The sequence below is a fragment of the Heterodontus francisci genome, chromosome 31 (genome assembly GCF_036365525.1).
Source record: "Heterodontus francisci isolate sHetFra1 chromosome 31, sHetFra1.hap1, whole genome shotgun sequence".
Lineage (NCBI taxonomy): Eukaryota > Metazoa > Chordata > Chondrichthyes > Heterodontiformes > Heterodontidae > Heterodontus > Heterodontus francisci.
Window position 1 is genome coordinate 18885655 of NC_090401.1, and position 24143 is coordinate 18909797.

The 24143-nt window shown below is 44.1% G+C and overlaps 1 protein-coding gene across 4 annotated transcripts in view; it reads left to right on the forward strand.

The window, feature by feature from the left end:
• The window catches only part of inpp5b (inositol polyphosphate-5-phosphatase B), a 192365-nt gene that overhangs the window by 39168 nt on the left and 129054 nt on the right, over positions 1-24143 (forward strand). For 2 of the 4 annotated variants that reach the window (XM_068011145.1, XM_068011146.1), the window contains exon 6: positions 12295-12465. In XM_068011145.1, the coding sequence (XP_067867246.1) occupies positions 12295-12465 (171 nt within the window). Of the gene's footprint in view, positions 1-1634; positions 1786-12294; positions 12466-23418; positions 23500-24143 lie in introns of those variants that run through there. The other 2 variants (XM_068011147.1, XM_068011149.1) reach the window with 2 other exon arrangements.

Genomic DNA, 24143 nt, shown 5'->3' on the forward strand with positions numbered 1-24143 from the left:
CCACTGAGATCAGGCACAGGTTGGGAATTGTACCTTGTGACAGTGTGCTTAGTTCTACCTTATCGTCCTGACCTGGACTAAGATCAGAAAGTGTGTGACTTGGACGAGTTTCCCTTATTTTTGAACTTTTAGCAATGGTTAAAATCTGAGTGGCTTTCTAGAGCATTAATTGTCGACCATTTAGTGTGGGATTGGAGTCACATACAGGCCAGACCTGATGGGGTGGTAGGTTCCCTTCCCTAATGGAAATGATTGAAACAAACAACAACAACTTGTATGTATATAGCATCTTTAATGTAATAAGGTGTCTCAAGGCCATTCGCAGGAACGTTATGAAGCAAAATTTGTCACCAAGCCACATAAGGCGATATTAGGCCAGTTGGCAAAAGGTTTGGTCAAAGAGGTAGGTTTTAAGGAGCATCTTGAGATAGCGATAGAGGTAGAGCGGTTTAAGGAGGGAATTCCAGAGCTTAGGACCTTGACAGCTGAAGGCATGGCCATTGGAACAATTAGATTCTGGGATGTTCAAGAGGCCGGAATTAGATGTGCGCAGTTATCTCGGAGAATTGTGGAACTGGAGGATATTACAGAGATGGGGAGGGGTGAAGCCATAGATGGATTTGACAACGAGAATGAGAATTTTAAAATTGAGACGTTGCTTGACCGGGAGCCAGTGCAAGTCAGTGGGAACAGGGATGACGGGTGAACAGGATTGTGCGGTAAGCACAGGGGCAGCAGAATTTTGGATGACCTCACATTTTTAAAGGGTTGAATGTGGGAGGCTGGCCAGGAATGACTTGGAATAGTCAAGTCTCGAGGTTACAAAGGCATGAATGAAACAAGTTAAATTTTTACGATAATCACCGACAGTGGGCTTTTTTCCTGCACTGCACATTTACTTCTGGAATCCCCCAAGGATCTATCCTTGGCTCCAACTTATTTCTCATCTACATGCTGCCCCTTGGCAACATCCAGAAACACAACGTATGGTTTCACACGTACATTGATGACACCCAGCTCTATCTCATCACCACCTCTTTCGACCTCCTCCACTGCCTTGGATTTGGCACACTGCTTGCCTAACATCCAATATTGGATGGGTAGAATTTTATGCCCACTAACTATTGGGATGCCATTGCCTTCAGTCCCCATCACAAACTCCGTTCGGCAGTCATGAACCATGGGCTACTTGTCCAGTATCGTAGTCACTAGGATTTTTAATAATTTACTAGTGTATTTGCCTGAAACCAGCTCACAGATACGTGATCCATCATAAACAAGAGCTAGTATAAAAACTATTTAAAAGCAGCCAATTTTCCATAGCTTATTGTTTGCATATTAATTCAAATTAGTGATAGTCTGGGATCAGGAAAGCATTCAATTTCTTTTGCACAGTACCGAATTTAAAATGTCTGAGTCAGCTCCTCATTCAGAACAGAAGTCTGTGAACTGAATTTATTTGATATTATGATTGTAACTGGTTTGCACTTCCCCCTCCGCTCCGTAAAAGGAGTGAGTTCTGCTGCAATGAAGTTGTGCAGTTGCATGCTGCAGCCAATTAGTTTTCACAGCTCTCTGGGCAGCAGGCTCAGTGTCACGCTGGTGACACTTCTCTCGATACTATGCTTACTTAATCAGTGATGTCTCTGTCAATGCCTCGTGCATTCTTTTTTGAGCCGCTGAATAACCAAACAGGAACATCCCTGCCTCCTCAGTACTGTTAAATTGTGGATTTCTAACGATAGAAAGACTCTCAAATGTATAAGGAGCCCAAAAATGGTAGTGGTAAGTATTGGTATTCAGTCAACTGATATAAAATAAGATTGTTTGTTGCACAAGCAGCATTATGCACTGCACATATGGAGAGTGTATCCATTGTACACCAAACAGTCAACAATAAGACTTGCCTTTTAATGCTGTGCACTTTAAAACTACTTTGTAGTGAAAATCATTGGTCAGATATGTCCATGCTGGTTTCTTTACTGTGATCAGGCTCAGTGTCAGGGATCTGAATTAACACATTCATGACACTGTCAGTAATGCAGAAATGCTCAATCAATAGTATGCAGGTTGCCTCAGTGTCCTCTACGCTGTCTGTCTATACCTCAAATGGCAGTTGATGCTCGATCAGTTGTTACTTTTAAATCTGAGATTGGTAGATTTTTGTTAACCAGCTGTATTAAGAGATGCAGGACAAAGTTAGCTATGTGGAGTTAGGTCACAGATCAGCACTGGTCTCATTGAATAGCGGAACAGGCTCGAGGGGCTAAATGGCCTCCTGCTGCTCCTGTGTTCCAAAGCTTGTTGGTAAATGCATTGGCTGTTGTGGTATTTGCTCAAGTGGACAAGGGAAGACCCAGGTTTGATCTCTGCTCAGGCACTTATACGTGTTGTTGGCTGGAGCGTGGGGCACTAGAGTTGGACTTAGTCAAGGAAGGAAAAAAAATAAATTGTTCTAATCACAGTTGAGGTAGTAGTAGGGCATGTGTGGATGACAGTATTAAGCGATGTTGTGATACCCTCTTTTCCAGCATAGTCAAAATGAGTTGTAATTTACTCTGGCTTGCACATGGTAATATATGGGCAGCTGCCAATACCTGTGCTACCAGAGCCTTCAGAGACAGAGGGAGATATGTGGGGATACAGACTGCTAGGTGTCCTGATCTGCAGGTATAATCTGTTTAGCATGTTTGAAATCAATATTGACATGGCATTTTATGGTCCTGGCTTTACTGTCTTTCACAGGGACTGAGGGAAGCCTCTGGATGAAAAGTGACAACAGAATATGGTGCCTGGTAATCGGCATTTACTTAAATTAAGAAAACTTGCTTGAATAAGTTTAGATATATTTAATGGTGCTCCCTCATGGATTTTGATGTTTATGTGGCTGGCAAAGTGGTCTGAGCTGCAGATTTTTTTTTATTTGTGTGTGGAATGTGGGCATCGTTGGCTAGGCCAGCATTTATTGCCCATCCCTAATTGCCCTCGAGAAGGTGGTGGTGAGCTGCCTTTTTGAACTGCTGCAGTCCTTGGGGTGTAGGTACACCCCTAGTGCTGTAGGAAGGGAGTTCCAGGATTTTGTCCCAACGACAGTGAAGGAACGGCGATGTAGTTCCAAGTCAGGATGGTGTGTGGCTTGGAGGGGAACCTGCAGGTGGTGGTGTTCCCATGCATTTGCTGTTCTTGTCCTTCTCGGTGGAAGAGGTTGAGAGTTTGGAAGGTGCTGTCATGGAGCCTTGGTGAGTTGCTGCAGTTCAAATGTAGATAGGGACATAGGACATAGGAACATAAGAAGATAGGAACAGGTGTGGGCCATTCAGCCCCTCGAGCCTGTCCCGCCATTCAATGAGATCATGGCTGATCCGCAGCCCAACTCCATATACCTGCCTTTGGCCCATATCCCTTAATATCTTTGCTAAACAAAAATCTATCTATCTCAGATTTAAAATTAACAACTGTTCTAGCTTCAACTGCTGTTTGTGGGAGAGAGTTGCAAACCTCTACCACCCTTTGTGTGAAGAAGTGCTTCCTAACATCTCTCCTGAACGGTCTGCTCCTAATTTTTAGACTATGCCCCCTAGTTTTAGAATCTCCAACCAGTGGAAATAGTTTATCTTTATCTAACCTGTCTTTTCCTGTCAATATCTTGAGGACTTCAATCAGATCACCCCTTAACCTTCTAAATTCTAGCGAAAACAGGCCTAATTTGTGTAATCTCTCCTCGTAACTTAACCCCTGTAGTCTGGGTATCATTCTTGTAAACCTACGTCGCACTCCCTCCAAGGCCAATATATCCTTCCTAAGGTGTGGTACCCAGAACTGCTCATAGTACTCCAAGTGGGGTCTAACCAGGGTTTTGTACAGCTGCAGCATAACCTATGTGTCTTTATACTCCAATCCTCTAGATATAAAGGCTAACATTCCATTAGCCTTTTTGATTATGCTCGTGGCATTTTAAAGATCTATGCACCTGAACTCCCAAGTCTCTTTGGACGTCCACTGTACTTAACCTCTTCCCATTTAGAAAGTACCCTGCTCTATCCTTTTTTGGTCCAAAATGGAAAATCTCTCACTTGCCCGCATTGAAATCCATCTGCCACAGTTTTGCCCACTCACCTAGTCTGTCAATATTTCTTTGCAATTTTATGCTATCATCGAGACTGTCTACAATGCCGCCTAACTTTGTATCATCAACAAATTTGGATATATGACTTACTATGCCATCATCCAAGTCGTTAATGAATAATGTGAATAATTGATGCCCCAACACAGATCCCTGCGGGACACCACTAGTCACATCCTGCCAATTACAGTACTTACCCATTGTCCCCACTCTCTGTAACCTACCACTCAACCAACTTCCTAATCATGTCAATAATTTGCCCTCATCTACATGGGCTTCTACCTTAGTTAACAGTCTCTTATGTGGGACTTTATCAAATGCCTTCTGGACGTCCATATAAATAAAATCCATAGACATTCCCCTGTCCACTACCTTAGTCACCTCTTCAAAAAATTCAATGAGGTTTGTCAGGCATGACCTTCCCGTCATGAATCCATGCTGGCTGTCCCCGATTAACTGAAATTTTTCTAGGTGTTCAGTCACCCTATCCTCGATTATAGACTCTCGCAACTTGCCCACCATAGATGTCAGGCTAACTGGTCTGTAATTTCCTTGGTTCCCCCTTTCACCCTTTTTAAGAAGTGGAGTGACACGTGCAACTTTCCAATCCAGAGGGACCACTCCTGAATCTAGGGAACTCTGAAAGACTGTAGTTAGGGCATCTACAATATGCTCCCCTACTTCCTTTAACACCCTCGGATGGAAACCGTCAGGTCCTGGGGATTTCTCACTCTTTAGTTCCATTAATTTCCTTGTTTCTGATGTTTTACTTACGTTAATTGTATTAAGTCCCTGTCCCCTATCGGCTATTAATTTTTTCAGGACTTCCGGCAAGTTATCCTCCTTTTTGACTGTAAATATTGAGGCAAAGTAATTGTTCAACATGTCTGCCATTTCCCCATTATCAATGACAATATCTCCATTTTCAGCTTTTAGTGGGCCTACATTGCTCTTGACCACCTGCTTTCCCTTTATGTAGCTGTAAAATTTCTTCTTATTGGTTTTGATGTCCCATGCAAGTTTCCTTTCATAATTTCTTTTAGTAGCTCTTATAAGCTGCTTTGTGACCCTTTGCTGGTCTTTGTATCGATCCCATTTGGCCGGATCTGTGCTACGTTTTGCATTTTTGTAAACCCCTTTTGTTTTATGCTATCCCTAATCTCTTTAGTTGTCCATGGCTGTTTTTTCTGTGAAGTGGAGCTTTTTCCTCTCAGGGGTATATACTCGTTCTGTATTTCGTTGAATGTTTCTTAAAATATTCTCCACTGTTCTTCAGTCGTTTGACCCATTAACAGATCTACCCAGTTTAACGTGGACAATCTCTGTCTCATCCCAGTAAAGTCAGCCTTACCCAAGTCTAAAATTCTAGTAGCTGATTCGTGCTTTTCACTTTCAAACGTTACCCTGAATTTGATCATGTTGTGATCACTATTTGATAAGTGGGGTAGGCAGTGACGTAGTGGTATTATCACTGGACTAGTAACCCAGAGACTCAGGGTATTTCTCTGGGGACATGGGTACGAATCCCACCACAGCAGAAGGTGGAATTTGAATTTAATTAATAAATATGGAATTAAAAGCTAGTCTAATGAAGGCCATGAAACCATTGTCGATTGTTGTAAAAACCCATCTGGTTCACTAATGTTCTTTAGGGAAGGAAATCTGCTGTCCTTACCTGCTCTGGCCTACACGTGACTCCAGACCCACAGCAATGTGGTTAACTCTTACATGCCCTCTGAAATGGCCGAAGTAGCCACTCCGTTGTATCTAACCGCTACGAAGTCAATAAAAAGGAATGAAACCGGACGGACCACCCGGCATCGACCTAGGCACCGGAACCGACAATGGCAAACCCAGCCCTGTTGACCCTGCAAAGTCCTCCTTACTAACATCTGGGGGCTTGTGCCAAAGTTGGGAGAGCTGTCCCACAGACTAGTCAAGCAACTGCCTGACATAGTCATACTCACGGAATCACACCTTATAGACAATGTCCCAGACACTGCCATCACCATCCCCGGGTATGTCCTGTCCCACCGGCAGGACAGACCCACCAGAGGTGGTGGCCCAGTGGTATGCAGTAGGGAGGGAGTTGCCCTGGGAGTTCTCAACATTGACTCCGGACCCCATGAAGTCTCATGGCATCAGGTCAAACATGAGCAAGGTAACCTCCTACTGATTACCACCTACTGCCCTCCCTCAGTTGATGACTCAGTACTCCTCTATGTTGAACACCACTTGGAGGAAGCACTGAGGGTGGCAAGGGCACAAAATGTACTCTGGGTGGGAGACTTCAATGTTCATGACCAAGAGTGACTCGGTAGCACCACTACTGACTGAGCTGGCCGAGTCCTAAAGGACATAGCTGCTAGACTGGGTCTGCAGCAGGTGGTGAGGGAACCAACACGAGGGAAAAACATACTTGACCTCGTCCTCACCAATCTGCCTGCCGCAGATCCTTCTGTCCATGACAGTATTGGTAGGAGTGACCACCGCACAGTCCTTGTGGAAACAAAGTCCCGCCTTCACATTGAGGATACTGTCCATTGTATTGTGTGGCACTATCACCGTGCTAAATGGGATAGATTTCGAACAGATCTAGCAATGCAAAACTGGGCATCCATGAGGCGCTGTGAGCCATCAGCAGCAGCAGAATTGTACTCAACTACAATCTGTAACCTCGTGGCCCGGCATATCCCCCACTCTACCATTACCATCAAGCCAGGAGACCAACCCTGGTTCAATGAAGAGTGCAGGAGGGCATGCCAGGAGCAGCACCAGGCATACCTCAAAATGAGGTGTCAACCTGGTGAAGCTACAACACAGGGCTATCTGCATGCCAAACTGCATAAGCAGCATGCGATAGACAGAGCGAAGCGATCCCATAACCAACGGATCAGATCGAAGCTCTGCAATCCTGCCACATCCAGCCATGAATGGTGGTGGACAATTAAACAAATAACTGGAGGAGGTGGCTCCACAAATATCCCCATCCTCAATGATGGGGGAGCCCAGCACATCAGTGCGAAAGATAAGGCTGAAGCATTTGCAACAATCTTCAGCCAGAAGTGTCGAGTTGATGATCCATCTCTGCCTCCTGCTGAAGTCCCCAGCATCACAGATGCCAGACTTCAGCCAATTCGATTCACTCCGCGTGATATCAAGAAACGACTGAAGGCACTGGATACTGCAAAAGCTATGGGCCCTGACAATATTCCGGCAATAGTACTGAAGACCCGTGCTCCAGAACTTGCCGCGCCCCTAGCCAAGCTGTTCCAGTACAGCTACAACACTGGCATCTACCCTGCAATGTGGAAAATTGCCCAGGTATGTCCTGTACACAAAAAGCAGGACAAATCCAACCCAGCCAATTACCGCCCATCAGCCTACTCTCAATCATCAGTAAAGTGATGGAAGGTGTCATCAACAGTGCCATCAAGTGGCACTTGCTTAGCAATAACCTGCTCAGTGACGCTCAGTTTGGGTTCCGACAGGGCCACTCAGCTCCTGACCTCATTACAGCCTTGGTTCAAGCATGGACAAAAGAACTGAACTCAAGAGGTGAGGTGAGAGTGACTGCCCTTGGCATCAAGGCAGCATTTGACCGAGTATGGCATTAAGGAGCCCTCGCAAAACAGAGGAAAATGGGAATCAGGGGGAAAGCCCTCCGCTGGCTGGAGTCATATCTAGCGCAAAGGAAGATGGTTGTGGTTGTTGGAGGTCAATCATCTGAGCTCCAGGACATCACTGCAGGAGTTCCCCAGGGTAGTGTCCTGGGCCCAACCATCTTCAGCTGCTTCATCAATGACCTACCTTCAATCATAAGGTCAGAAGTGGGGATGTTCGCTGTTGATTGCACAATGTTCAGCATCATTCGTGACTGCTCAGATACTGAAGCAATCCGTGTAGAAATGCAGCAAGACCTGGACAGTATCCAGGCTTCGGCTGATAAGTGGCAAGTAACATTCGTACCACACAAGTGCCAGGCAATGACCATCTCCAACGAGAGAGAACCTAACCATCTCCCCTTGACATTCAACTGCATGACCTCGCTGAATCCCCCACTATCAACATCCTAGGGGCCACCATTGACCAGAAACTGAACTGGAATAGCCATATAAGTACTGTGGCTACAAGAGCAGGTCAGAGGCTAGGAATCCTGAGGCGAGTAACTCACCTCCTGACTCCCCAAAGCCTGTCCACCATCTACAAGGCACAAGTCAGGAGTGTGATGAAATACTCTCCACTTGCCTAGATGGGTGCAGCTCCAACAACACTCAAGAAGCTCGACACCATCCAGGACAAAGCAGCCCGCTTGATTGGCACCCCATCTACAAACATTCACTCCCTCCACCACCGACGCACAGTGGCAGCAGTGTGTAGCATCTACAAGATGCACTGCAGCAATGCACCAAGGCTCCTTAAACAGCACCTTCCAAACCCACGACCTCTACCAACTAGAAGGACAAGGGCAGCAAATGCATTGGAACACCACCACCTGCAAGTTCCCCTCCAAGTCACACACCATCCTGACTTGGAACTATATCGCCGTTCCTTCACTGTCACTGTGTCAAAATCCTGGAACTCCCTTCCTAACAGCACTGTGGGTATACCTACCCCAAATGGACTGCAGCGGTTCAAGAAGGCAGCTCACCACCACCTTCTCAAGGGCAACTAGGGATGGGCAATAAATGCTGGCCTAGCCAGCGACGCCCACATCCCTGAATGAATAAAACAATATTTTCACGCACAGTTAGTCTACTAATTAAATTTGGCTCATTACTCATAACTAAATCTGATTTTGCCTGTCCCCTTGTTCCATCTGGGACATATTGCTGTAGGAAACATCCCAGACCTATTCCAGAAATTCACTACCTTTCTGACAGGTGCTAATCTACCTCTCCCAATCTATGTGTAAATTAAAATCCCCCATTAATACTACTCTGCCTTTGTTACACACTTGACTAATTTGTGCATTTATCCAATCTAACACCTCAGAACTGCTACCAGGGGGTCTATGCACAACCTATTACAGTTTTAGATCCTTTTCTGTTCCTCAATTCCACCCATAACATCTCCACTGGATGCTTTCCCCTCATGATATCCTCCCTCACTAATGAGGTGATACTATTTCTAATCAGTACGGCTACTCCACCCTCTCTTCTATTTTCCCTGTCCCTCCTGTAAACTTTATAACCAGGTATATTAGTTCCCGGTCCCGACCATCCTGCAGCCACGTCTCCGCAATGGTGTCATAATCCTCCATTTGAATTTGAGCCTGCTGCTCATTCAGTTTATTCCTTACACTCCGTGCATTTGTATATAGAACTCTTATTTGGGCTCTACCCCCTAACCTGTCCCTCAGTACTGATGCTTTATTCGCCTGTTTATTATTTCTCTCTTTTGGTTTAACCAGTATACTTCTTGCAGTTTGGTAACAATCAGCCTCACCACTAACCTGCACTCCTACCTTCTCCTTTAACTTCCTGTTTTTCCATGCAACTGAACCCTCCCGCCTACTATTTAGTTTACAGCCCTAGTTATGCGATTCACCAGGACTCTGGTGAGAGGGTCAGAGGGACCTTGGTGTACTTGTCCATAGGTCACTGAAGGCAGCTGCACAGGTAGATAAGGTGGTTAGGAAGGCATATGGGTTACTTGCCTTTATTTGCCGAGGCATGGAATATAAGAGCTGGGAGGTTATGGTGGTGCTGTATAAAACGCTAGTTCGGCCACAGCTGCAGTACTGTGTACAGTTCTGGTCACTGCACTTGGAAGGATGTGATTGCACTGGAGAGGGTGCAGAGGCGATTCACCAGGATGTTGCCTGGGCTGGAGCATTTCAGCTATGAAGAGAGGCTGGATAGGCTAGGGCTATTCTCCTTAAAAAAGGAATTTTCCTCCACACAAGATCAGGGGGCAGGTTGTTCAACCTTGCCCGTCTAAGAGCGAAGTCCAAAGTACGGAAAGTCCTCATCAGAGAACTCCTCTTTGCTGACGATGCTGCTTTAACATCTCACACTGAAGAGTGCCTGCAGAGTCTCATCGACAGGTTTGCGGCTGCCTGCAATGAATTTGGCCTAACCATCAGCCTCAAGAAAACGAACATCATGGGGCAGGACGTCAGAAATGCTCCATCCATCAATATTGGCGACCACGCTCTGGAAGTGGTTCAAGAGTTCACCTACCTAGGCTCAACTATCACCAGTAACATGTCTCTAGATGCAGAAATCAACAAGCGCATGGGTAAGGCTTCCACTGCTATGTCCAGACTGGCCAAGAGAGTGTGGGAAAATGGCGCACTGACACGGAACACAAAAGTCCGAGTGTATCAGGCCTGTGTCCTCAGTACCTTGCTCTACGGCAGCGAGGCCTGGACAACGTATGCCAGCCAAGAGCGACGTCTCAATTCATTCCATCTTCGCTGCCTTCGGAGAATACTTGGCATCAGGTGGCAGGACTATATCTCCAACACAGAAGTCCTTGAAGCGGCCAACGCCCCCAGCTTATACACACTACTGAGTCAGCGGCGCTTGAGATGGCTTGGCCATGTGAGCCGCATGGAAGATGGCAGGATCCCCAAAGACACATTGTACAGCGAGCTCGCCACTGGTATCAGACCCACCAGCCGTCCATGTCTCCGCTATAAAGACGTCTGCAAACGCGACATGAAATCGTGTGACATTGATCACAAGTCGTGGGAGTCAGTTGCCAGCATTCGCCAGAGCTGGCGGGCAGCCATAAAGACAGGGCTAAATTGTGGCGAGTCGAAGAGACTTAGTAGTTGGCAGGAAAAAAGACAGAGGCGCAAGGGGAGAGCCAACTGTGCAACAGCCCCGACAAACAAATTTCTCTGCAGCACCTGTGGAAGAGCCTGTCACTCCAGAATTGGCCTTTATAGCCACTCCAGGCGCTGCTTCACAAACCACTGACCACCTCCAGGCGCATATCCATTGTCTCTCGAGATAAGGAGGCCCAAAAGAAAAAAAAGAAAGAAATTCTCCTTAGAGCAGAGAAGGCTGAGGGGGGAGCTGATTGAGGTGTACAAAATTATGAGGGGCATTGATAGGATAGATAGGAAAAAACTTTTTCCTTTAGCGGAGGGGTCAATAACCAGGGGGCATAGATTTAAGGTAAGGGGCAGGAGGTTTAGAGGGGATTTGAGGAAAAGATTTTTCACATAGAGGGTGGTTGGAATCTGGAATACACTGCCTGAAGGGGTGGAAGAGGCAGGAACCCTCAACATTTAAGAAGTAGTTAGATGAGCACTTGAAATGCCATAGCATACAAGGCTATGGGCCAAGTGCCAGAAACTGGGATTAGAATAGATCGGTGCTTGATGGCCGACACAGATTCAATGTGCCGAAGGGCCTGTTTCTGTGCTGTATAACTATGACTCGAAAATCGTGTGTTCATTTTCAATTGGCACCTCAGTCTGGAGTGCAGGACTAGTCATCAATGACTCTCACGTTGTCCTTTGTCATTTTCTGCCACTGTAGTGCTTCGACATCGGGCACAAGAAGCAACTAATGGCCACATTTATCCATGGAATGGCCATTTGCGAAGGTATTAGAAAGTTAACAAACTTTCATTGTTCTGATTTTCCAAATTTAAATTTTTCGTTTGAGGAATTACCAGATGCCAAATGAAAGCCCATCCCTCATAGCCCTTGAGAAGGTGGTGGTGAGCAGCCTTCTTGAATATAACAGAGTGGCTTGCTCAGCTATTTCTGAGTGCTGTTAAGTCTCAACCATATTACTGTGGTCTGGAGCCACATATGGGCTAGACTAGGTAAGGATGACAGATTTCCTTCCCTGAAGGACATTAGTGAACCAATTGTGTTTTGACAACAGTCTAGCAATTTGGTCACCGTTTCTGATATTAGTTTCTTATTCCAGACTTATTTAACTAACTGAATTTAAATTCCCCAGCTGCCATGGTGGGATTTGAACTCTTGTTTCCAGATCATTAATCCAGGACTCTGGATTACTAATCCAATAACATAACCACCATGTTATCACTATGTGCTGCCGGAGCCATGCTGGGGTGGATGTATAAAATGTTTAAAAACCAATTGCAAATTTTTCAGTTTTGCAAAGCAAAATGCCTAACAATGGAGACTGGAAAGCAAATGCAAGGTGTCCGTTCCTTTACATATATGTTTATTGTTACAGAATTACTTAAACAACCTGTCACTGGAGGATTTCCACCCCAATTTCAATGGCTATCAAAGTACAGACAAAAGAAAGATTCCCAGTTGCACACATCCCTGGGGAAGGGATATGCAAATGGTACTCCGACCTCATCCAGTCACAAAGGAAAGAAGATGGCCAGAAAAATAGATGGTAATGTCCTTTCATTCTTCCTCATGTTTCTGGCAATTTTGTCCCTTCCTCTTTCGAAGGGTTTCCTGTGTTTTTTGGTATAGTCCCTTTGCAACTGGGCACATTGGCTTCATTTATGTGCCTAGACTGTGAGCATCAACAGGTTTTTAAACTGTGGGGGAACATCAGCATTGAGCTTCGTCATCCTCTTCTGACATCCAGATATTGGCTGGATGATAGTCAGGAATGTTAGCCCTAGCTGACTTTCCCCTACCAAACCCAAAGTTTCTGAGGCTGATTGGAGCTCTTCTAATTCAACCCCCACCTGAGATCATCTCACCCAGTACAGATAAAGGATTGGATCTGAGATTTTCCTGAACTGTATGCTCGGTGATATTCTGCTGCCCAGTATTGTACTAGTGTGCAGTGGTGATGGTATTCACTTGTAGAAGTGACATTTTACTGCCCAGTCTTGTATTGGTACAGTTATTACATATTTTAATGGTAAATGTGATATGAGCATTATATATACTACGTTAAATTGGGGACACTTGTCATTGGGCAGCTCACATCAGCTAGTTTCTGCTGTTCATTGAGAGAGGCTTGTGTCTGGGTCAAGGAGGATACCTCAAGTCTGGAAGAGTTGGAGTCGTGGAGCTACTCGACTCACTAAATCTATGCTGGTGCTTTTCTGCACGAGCTGTCTAGTTTAATCCCACTCTATTGCAGTCTGTCATATCCTAAATATTCCTTTCATCTTAAAACAACTACCTAATTCCCTTTTAAAAGACTGTACTTTAAACGTTTATGGCAGAGAATTCCACATTCTAACTATCTCTGCAGCTTTATTGACTGGAAATTGGAGCAGCATGTTATTGCATTGCCAAATCCAAGCACTGGCCATTCTTACTATTCAGTGATTTATAATAAAGAAAAGATCACATTGAAAGGATTTTAAAAATTTGTGCCTGCAACACTGGATGATTCCTGTTGTCTCCCTGGCAATGTGCTGGAGACCATTATGATATCACACACCATCATTGTCACTTCACAGCATCATTATAATCTTAATTCAAGCCACCTATTCTCAAATGAAAGTTGAAGATGCCCTTCAGCTATCCACTTAGGTAAAGGTGAAGCAAAAAACTGAGCCACAAATTAGTGTGCTAATGGAATTTTTCTTATAAGTTGTTAGCCAATTGCAGATCTTGATGTTCATGGTGCTGTGTCTAATTTTGATGTGTTTCGTTTTGCTGTTGTAGTTTGCAATCTCACTTGTTAGTTTTGTCGTAGTTAACTGTTTCCTTTTGTACGAGACTGTTTCCATTTCAGAGCTCCCAACTGTTTAATCCATCTTTTACCAAATTGTGGCTATATTTGCCTATAAGGTCAAAAACTATATGAATTGAAAGAAATAATAAAAGTGCTGTTTTGCTGGAATAATAGTTTTTTATGAACCTAAATGTAATATACATTGATCTTGACTGAGTGCAATTGTATAAAATGCATGATAGCAAGTCGGCAGCACGTTTTACATCTCTCCCACTTTTTATTTCCATTGGAGGCAGAAATATAAAATAGGCTGCTGACTCGCTATCACCTGCTTTACGCTACTGAATAAAGTCGAGATCTACCCTAATTACTTTATACTGAAAACAGATGGCCAGGACCATGTGTAGCTAACCTACTGTTCCCAATAAGCAAGGAAGGACTGATTCAGACCAGTGGTGGGAGGATGTATCTGTGTGGAGCAGATTACAAGCAAAGTTTTACTGCATACACAGATAGTCTCTGCCATTTCATACAGATGTGGCTGCAGCCATTTGATCTGCCCCCAACCCTTGGTTGCCCAACTTATACCACATTTATAATGACAAGGTAAACCTAGTATCTTCCTCACAGATATGATTTTTCTCCCCAGTCACAAACTGACTGATCTTTGTGACACTATGAAGGAATAACCTTTCAGAGTCTAGTTTCAGATTTAGACAAATTCAGGGGAAACTTACTGCATTACGGAATGCACTCCAAATCAGTGTTAAATGTTTATTCTGGAAATGACTGAAATTTAAGACTGGCACTAGAAATTAAAAGCTGTGTTCAATTGACTAATTGTTGAGATAAACATGATGGTAGGGATAATACAAAGTAAAGTAAAGGGAGGAGTCAGAAAAGGAAGCAAGTTAAGAGACGAATTCAAGAATACATTATCGAAAACAAGATAAAAGGCGGAGAATTAAATAAAGGAAATTAAAATGGGTAAAGCTGCGCATTGATCTTATAAAAACCATAACTGTAAAGTTTGTTGGCATTGCAATAGAATGCAGCAAAGAAAAATGCAAGATAATAAAAGCTAGTTTAAAGAATCTTTTCGTAATTCTCCTTGGTTTACTTTTTTCTGTTCTCCCTTATGTTGTTAAATTTTATTTACAGCTGTAGTTGCATCATGTGTAGATACGATCATAATCAAAAAACTGTATTAGGATTGAAATCCTTATCTGTACTTAACTTCAGGATATTTCTTGAACCATTCGAGAGGTGGTTAAAGGCTGCGATGGATTAAGTTTCTGTGAAAGGATGAGCAAGATTGGCCAAATGGCCTCTTTCACCTGTACTGATCTTTGCAATCAGTTCTTGGATCTTTTTCGTGACTCCAGATTAACAAATAAAAGTTTTTTGAACAGGCCTCCAATGGAGTTCTTCAACTCTCAGGGCTTGATTGCCATTGCAACTGGTTGTTGTATATGCAGAGGTTCTTTTGAAGCAAGTTATCACAGATGGTATCATAAACATGTTTGCCTGCATGTGGCAGCTATGCATGCACACTTTCCAGCAGAGTTCACTGAGTAATGATTTGGAGTGTTAATCTTGCCAATTTTCTTTTTTTCTCTCCTCCCTAGTTTAGGGACTCTGAGCCGATGTGTTTTTATTGCCACCTCAACTGAGATTAGTATCTTGGCACAGACTAAGCACTGTATTTGGCTTGGAATGTTTTGGTTCTAAATTCAAGGCACTCTCTGTAACTTGTTCGTCCCTGAAGAAAACATTTTACTTTTTGAACAATTCACTCTCTTCATTCTTAAATTGTGTTCATTTTTGAGAACTTGTTTACATTTGTATCGGGTGCATTGTTTTCATGTGATAATGAATTGTTGAACTGATGTATTCAAATAAGTGACTGATCAGGATTAGCATTAAGGCTTTTTAAGAGCTACTCTATTGACTGGCAAACTGAAGGCATGCTTTTGAATAGTGATTACAGTGGACTCATGCTGGATGTAAAAGCAAAATACTGCAGATGCTGGAAATCTGAAATAAAAACAGAAAATGGTGGAAATATGCAGCAGGTCAGATGATAACTGTGGAGGGAGAAGTAGTTAATGTTTCAGGTCAGTGATCTTTCGTAAGAATTCTTTTGATGAAGTCATCTGCCTGAAACGTTAACTGTTTTTCTCCACAGATGTTGCCTGGCCTCCTGAGTATTTCCAGCATTTTCTGTTTTTACTACTTATACTGCATGTGGCTTGCCTGATCAAAGTGAACAATCTGTATCAGCCTGATCCAAACATTATACCGGTGTGTCAAGATCTTCCCCAGACTTGAGGCTACTGCGCATAAACATTGATTTGTCTGGTTACATTATTGACCTTCGGAGATACTGGTTTGTTGGATAGATGAACATTAAATTCCACATAATTGGCTGAATTTTATGAGCCCCTCGATGCCGGGGGTCGTGGAGGGGGGGTCCCGTAAAATACTTGCGGGAGCAGCCCGCCACGACCCCCAACGCTGAGAAGGCCCAGCCGCATTTTACCGGCGGCGGCAAGGCTTCTGTGCGACCAGTGGGGCCTTCATTTACATGTTTAAATTAATTAAAACAAAATGAAAATAAACTTACCTGGTCCCAGCGGCCGTCCCAAGGCTATTTTACGGCTGCCAGCCGCACCTCTTGAGCCTTCGGGAACTCCGAGTTGGAGAGGGGGGGAGGAGTGAAATTATCAGGACAGGAGGTGGGGGGCGTGGGGAAAACACTTTTTATTGGCTGTGGGGATGGTGGGAAGGGGTTGAAGGGAAAATGTGAGGAAGTTGGTGGGCAAAGTTTGGGTTGGGAATAAAATCAATTTTCTGAATATAGGACAATAAAAAAAACCATTGTGGGGGGAATGGCAAAGGGCCTCCAGCTTCTAGTTATTTTGTATAAGCAAATGAACCTTTAAAAATTAAAATTTTTGCTAAGAGCTTGAAGCTGGGACGGAATGGGCGCTCCCTGTACTTCCTCGGGGGCGGCCACTCCGCCCCCTCCATTTAAATGAGCCCCCACATGAAATATCGCAGGGCTCAGCGGCGGTACTTCTACATGTGAAGGCCGCTGACTTCAAAGCATGGCGCCGCAATGTGCGACATGCTAATAAAATTCAGCCTGATTTGTTTAAAAACTTTGTATAACAACAATTTGTATTTATGTAGCACCTTTAGCATAATAAAGCATCCCAAGGTGCTTCACAGGGACATTATAAAACAAAATATGACACTGAGTCACATAATGTGATATGAGGGCAGGTAATCAAAATCTTGGTCAAACAGGCAGGTTTTAAGGCTTGCCTTAAAGGAGGAAAGCGAGGTGGCGAGGTTTAGGGAGGAAATTCCATAGCTTGGGGCCTAGGATCTGAAGGCATGGCCACCAATGGTGGAACGATTAAAATAGGGGATGCTCAGGAGGCCGGGATTAGAGGAGTGCAGATATCTGAGCGTTGCGGGGCTGGAGGAGATTACAGAGATATGGAGGGATTTCAAAATGAGGATGAAAATTTGAGAATTGAGGTGTTGCTTAACTGGGGCCCAATGTAGGTCAGCTAGCACAGGGGTATGGATGAACGGGGCTTGGTGTGAGTTGGGATGCTGGCAGCAGAGTTTGGATGACCTCAGGTTTACAGAGGGTAGAATGTGGGAAGCCAGCCAGGAGTACATTAGAATTGTCAAGTGTAGAGGTAACACAGGCATGGGTTAGGGTTTCAGCAGCAGATGAGTTGCGACAGGGACAGACTCTGGTGATGTTTTGGAGGTGGAAATAGGCAGCCTTAGTGATTGCGTGGATATGTGGTCCAAAGCTCATCTCAGGATCAAATATGACGCCAAAGTTGTGAACCGTCTAGTTCAGCCTCAGCCAGTTGCCAAGGAGAGGAATTGAGTTGATTATTAAGGAGTGATGTTTGTGGTGGGGACTGAAGATAATGGCTTCAGTCTTCCCAGTGTTTAATTGGAGAAAACTTCTGCTCATCTGGTACTGGATGTCAGACAAGCAGTTTAGAAACTAATATTATGGGGGGAATTTTATGCTCTCCACACGCTGGGTTGGAGGCGGGGAGAGCATAAAATTGGGTAGGATGGTGACGGTGGGGGGGGGGGGAGTCGTTCCCGCCATCATCCCTCCTGCGCCAAAAATTTAGTTTGGGATGGGAAGGCCTGTGAGCGGTCTTCCCGCCTGCTGTCAATTGAGACCCTTAATAGGGTAATTATCCCCCAATTGAGGGCTCTTCCCACCGCAGCCGCAATTAGCTTTGCGACGGGCGGCCCTATCGCCGCATGTGAAGCACGCTATGGAAAACTGTGCGGGCTGCGTCCCGGCTCCAGCGGGGTAGCGTGTGGAGGGACCCTGTTGTTCAAACGCACTTAATGCCTAAACAAGGGGCCTGGCATCGAGAAGTGGGGGCCCACTGAGGGCCTCCCCTCTGTCCTTGCTGCCGACTCCCCCTTCCCGCCCGCCCCCTCTCAATCCCCCGAACCCCACCCCATGAAACCCCTCGCACCCTGACATACCTGAGGTCTGGCTGCAGCAATGTTCCTCGGGCCTCCAGGATGGTCACCTCTATCAGCAGCCACCGCCCTCTGATTGGCAGGCAGCTCTCGAAGGGCAGGACTTCCAGCGACGGGGTCCTAGATCCTCTGGAAGGTCCGCTGTTGTCCACTTAAGTGCTTGATTGGCACTAAATTTGGTGGGTTTTCCTGAAAAGAGGCGACATGGGGAACTCGGTGTCGGTTTCTCCGACATCAAGACCCCCACCGCCAGGATAAAATTTCCCTCCAATGCTTTCAGGTGATCTTGCGGAGGGGAAGCATGTAGATGGAAAAATAGGAGAGGGTCAAAGATAGATCCTTGAAGGACACCAGAGGTAACTGAGGGAATGGGAAGAGGTGCCAGTTACTGAGTTGGACGATCAGCCATGATCATAGTGAATGGCAGAGCAGGCTCGAAGGGCCGAATGGCCTACTCCTGCTCCTATTTTCTCTGTTTATATGCAGGTAATTTTCTGGCTGTGATTAAGTAGATAAGAATGGAACCAGGTGAGAGCAGTCCCACCCAGCTGGATGACAGTGAAGAGGCTTTGGAGAGTGAGTGTCAAAGGCAGATCGAGAAGAACAAGGTGGAACAGATTGTCTTTGTGACAGTCACATAGGATGTCATATGTGACTTTTAAAAGAACCATTTCTGTACTGTGACAGGGGCGGAAACCTGATTGGAGGGATTCAAACATGGAGTTCCAGGAAAGGTTGGCACGAATTTGGGAGGCGACAACATATTCAAGGACTTTAGAGAGAAAAGAGAGTTTGGAGATGGCAAGTATTTTGCAAGGACAGAGGGGTTAAGGGTTGTTTTCTTTGAGGACAAGGGTGACGACAGTAGATTTGAAAGAGAGGGGTGCAGTATCTGTGCAGAGAGAACCTTTAACAATATCAGCTGACATAGGGACCAGGAAGGGAAGTTGGGTGGTCAGTAGTTTGTTGGGAATAGGGTCGAGAGAGCAGGAGGTGGGTCGAGAGAGCAGGAGGTGGCTCTCGTGGGCAAGCTGAGCTCGAGATAGGAGAGATATTAGAGAAAAACACAAGTTCAGGGTTCAGGCAGTGGGGAGCCTTCAAGGAAGTTTGGCCCAGTGGGCTATTGGAAGGGAGGAACATGGCAGTGGCAGCTGATCGGATGGTCTCAATCCTGGTGACAGAGAAGTCCATGAGCTGTTCACACTTATTGTTGGAAGTGACAACGGAGGTGAAAGAGGAGAGGGGTTTAAGAAAACGGTTTGCAGCAGAGAATAATAGCCGGGGTTGTCTTTGCATTCCAGGATGATCCTTGTATTTGGCATTCCAATGTGTAATTATTATATAAAGATTATCCAGCAAATCGTTATACTTTTTCCTAACAGATACACCTAGAAGATTGGTTTGCGAGCTACCATTTATGTCTAAGATTTTTAAGATACCTAACTTAGCTCTACTTCGGAGTGTCCCACATATCCCTATTGATGGGTAACCTAGCCAAATTAATCACAACAGGACCACAGTACAACACTGGGCGATTTATAATTGCTCTTACTTGCCAATCACAAATGATAAAAGTGGATGCAGAGATACATTCACAATGCTTCATTATTTAACATCTATGATAAGATTACCATTACAAGAGTAAGATCTGAAGATTACATAAAATAATTTGATATTTACTATGACTCAGAGTCCACATAATCAGAGGCACAATAGTAATTCAAGTATATTACCAAGCTCATCATTGGCTGGGTTCATTGCTCAAGATTGATTGAGCAAGGTTTAGTTTGTACTTTGTATTCATAAATCACTGGTTAATTCTAGTATTGATATTTGTGATTTGAGCATAAGATACACAATCATGTCCCTTTGTCGTAGATTAGCTGTTGTGCCATTGGGCAATTCTGCCTTCCCCGGCATGCTCAGGAACACTTGAAGCAAGTCCTCATTTGTGGTTGATTTCTTCTCTTTTTGGTGGTCTTGTTCTTGCCCTAGCTTAACTAACCTTGCACATATACTAGTCTGCTGTGTTGTTATACTATTATCTTAATATCTGTGCCCAGACCTTCATTATTAATTAAGAGTAATGCTGCATTTTGCTTCTGTTTGATTTAAACACTTAACCTTTCACCTTCCACTCTTAATGCCTTCTTGGATTTCAAAACCCTTGAGAACTTTTAACCTATTATTTATAAAAACCTTTGAAGAACCTTCTGAGTTGACAAATATGTTCCGAATGTCCCGAGATTTCATGAGGAAATTGCATTGTACTAATATTGTTCTATCATATCATCTAAAAACAATCTTTTCCTGAGCACGGGAATCTGCAAAGAAAACAAAATTAACCAATGAAGAGAGAAAAGATCATGAAGTAAAAGATAGCAATAAATGTAGCTTGGATGCAAGAAATGTTAAAGATATTACTCAGAGGTTCAGTCACCACACTGTGTGTGATGATCTGTTCGGTTGACTTTGACTCCAGAGAGTAATGATTAAGGGACGTTGTTAGGAGTTATCCCATATTGTCATCGGTTGTTACCCATATCCGTGCCTGCTTTTACTTTTGGTCAATACTGGCAGTAAGTACCGGCCACTTTTGCCATGACCAAAATTAAATAGTGGTGAGAAAAGGATGGGGCTTGAATACTAATTATCGCTTTACTGATAATGAAAGTTAATTAAAATCCTACTGACCTTAAATTCACAGACATAGAAGCAAATGGAAAAATTGCTTTCCTGTTTTCATTTTAGAAATTTCTGGATACAGCAGTCAAAGTCAGAAGATTCAAACCAAAATTGAACAGGTGGCAGCCCTAACGGTCAGGCAAGTAGGAATAAAAAAAAAATGCCTGGCTCTGACACCAAGCATTTAATTTACCAGTTAAAGGTGGAAACAACACCAGATTGGCAGGAACCAACAGCCAGTGAGGCAATGAATGGGATGCAACAGAAGATGCCATAATCAGGCAGCTCTTTTCTGGAGTCTACAGACATCAACAATATTGAGCCAGGTTAAGTCAGATCAATAGTCAGTGACGCTCATTTGCACTGGCTCAATACAATGATTGACTGTAGCCTCCAGAAAAGAACTAGCTCTTCAGCTGAGTTTTGGATTGTCTTTTGTTGTAAGTAAATTGGTACCAGCATTTGATTTGAAATATTTTAGATGCCTTTACTTTTTCATTAAGTACTTCACCAAGCTTCAAATACCTGTGTCATTGCAATGCTTTTCTGCGTGTGATTGGATAAGCAGGTTTTGGCAACTTCCATTGCTAAAACTAGTCCCTTTTAGTTCCAACAGCAGGATCACAGACCCACATTTTCACATAGCTGATGGAGGGAGACTGGATCATAAGGGGCAAATGATGCAATCCCAGCTTGTCATGACCTGCATTGAAATGTACTCACCTTGCTCAATAATGCAAGGTCTGTTCATTTAAATCTTGCCCTGGAACTCCAAGCATGTAGTGCATGACATCATGAGTTTGTGGGTTGGGGGCAGGGGGTTCAGAATGTCAGTCTCGAGCAGTCAGCGAAGGACTATTAGGCGCCTGTACTTTGCCACCATTTTCTAAAAAGTATTTGATCATATGGGTCAAATATCACAGCATTAGGTGTTGCCTGCCTGCGCGAGTGGCACTGAGCCCATCAAGGTTTTGAAATCCAAGAGTGGCGTAAGCCTCAGGCCTCTTCATCCAATAATACGGACCTCAATTCCCAGAGCATGGCTGTCTACCAGCGTATTCTGTAAAAGTGCCTTTTTTAATCAGAAGTTTGACTCCCTTCTACACAGATCTTTGAAGATGGCAGAACAGGGTGATCAGGCTTACCAGTTCCTTAGCTTTATAAACAAAGGCATGGAGTACAAAACAAAACAAGGAAGTTGTGCTAAACCTTTTTAAATGATTGGTTAGGCCTCAGCTGAAGTATTGTGTCCAATTCTGCGTACCACACTTAAGGATGGATGCCAAGGCCTTGGCGAGGATGCAGAGGTTTACCAGAATGCTACCAGGGATAAGAGGTTTCAGTTATTTGGAGAGACCAGAGAACCTTGTATTCTCCTTAGAGCAGAAAAGGTTAAGGGGTGATTTGATACAGATGTTCAAAATTATTAAGGTTTTTGATAAAGTAGATGGGGAGAAATTGTTTCCACTGTCAGAGGGATCAGTAACCAGAAGACACACATTTAAAGGAATTGACAAAAAAAACCTGCGTGTCAGGAGAGTGAGCTGCGGAGAATCTTTTTGAGCAGAAGGTTATGATGATCTGGAATGCATTACTTAAAAGGGTGATGGAAGCAGATGCAATAAGAACTCTCAAAAGGAAATTGATTAATATACTTCTTGTGTGCTGCATGATTCTACGATGATTCCTCAGTGATCAGCATAAGGTGAAGCCCTCTGCCCAAACCTTTTTCCCACAAATGCACTCGTGGTTGGGCCTGGATCTCTCACAGGTACCCAGAAGAAGTCCTTTGATTGTTTACTTAGGAGTTCAAAACCATGGTGGATAATGTTCCTTCCACCTATGTGATATTATTGCTGTGTTAATAGCCTCTATAGCTGGCGGGCAGCCATAAAGGTGGGGCTAAAGTGTGGCGAGTCGAAGAGACTTAGCAGTTGGCAGGAAAAAAGACAGAGGCGCAAGGAGAGAGCCAACTGTGTAACAGCCCCGACAAACAAATTTTTCTGCAGCACCTGTGGAAGAGTCTGTCACTCTAGAATTGGCCTTTATAGCCACTCCAGGCGCTGCTGCACACACCACTGACCACCTCCAAGCGCTTACCCATTGTCTCTCGAGACAAGGAGGCCAAAGAAGTTAATAGCCTCTTCACCAGCAGTGACTGCGTACAGTAGCAGTTGTGTGTGTTAAGCATTATGCATCATGCATTTGTAAGCATAAAATCTGCATTCCCAATGCCTGAAAAGGAGTGCTAAAGATTAAATCACCATTTGATAAAACTTTCAATTTCCCCTTCAAAATGTGTTAACAAATATGGCAGAGTTGGAAAATGATTAACACATGCCTCATTTAGTTTGTTAAATGCATTTATGTGTGATTTGGTATGTACAGTGCACTGGGGCTTACGTAGATGAATAGCTCAGTGATTGACTACTATTGCCTTTAAAATGAGTGCAGTGATGTCACAGAACCTGCATACAAGCAGGAACTTGTTAAGAAGCTGATGGCAGAATGCAACACTGAGCTGTGAAATGTCCTCAGAAGCAACACCATATTCAGGTAGAAACATTTCCCCTTTTTATATTCAGTGCTGGTGTTGTGGTTTGTACTTCCTCAAGTTTCAGTTATCAAGTGATCTCTAGTTGAGAACATGCTATCTGATTTTAGTTTTGGAGTAGGCAACTGATGTTTGTGAGCAGTGTCTTGGTGACCAGCTAGAAAGTTTCTGGGGCTAAACATTTGTTTAGGCCTATATTCAGGTGCAGAATTTACCAGGAATGCCAACAGAAGTTGGAAGCCCGAGTCTCAATTGTGGCAAGTGGTCGCCAGAGCTTCCTATAAAGCCACCTTTACCAATACAGTAAATGCAGATGCAGCTCGGAACAGGAGCTCTGAAATTGATTCTTATTGACCCAGTCCTCATTTCCCACAAAATGTGCAAACAAGGATGAAGTTCTTGCTCATAGAGACTGATTATTAATGCTGGCTTTAATTCTTTGTGATTTGAATTTTATTAGAAGATACTTTAGCAAGGAGATCAAATGAAACTTTTCCAAATCCTTCTCTGAGGCAAGAGAAACATAGAAATTTGTGGCAGTTTCAACAAACTGAAATAAAACATTGAGCTTATTTTCAACAAAGTCTGCTGCCATTTGTGGCAACATTTTCACAAACACAGTTACCTAAGTGCATTTGTATTTGGC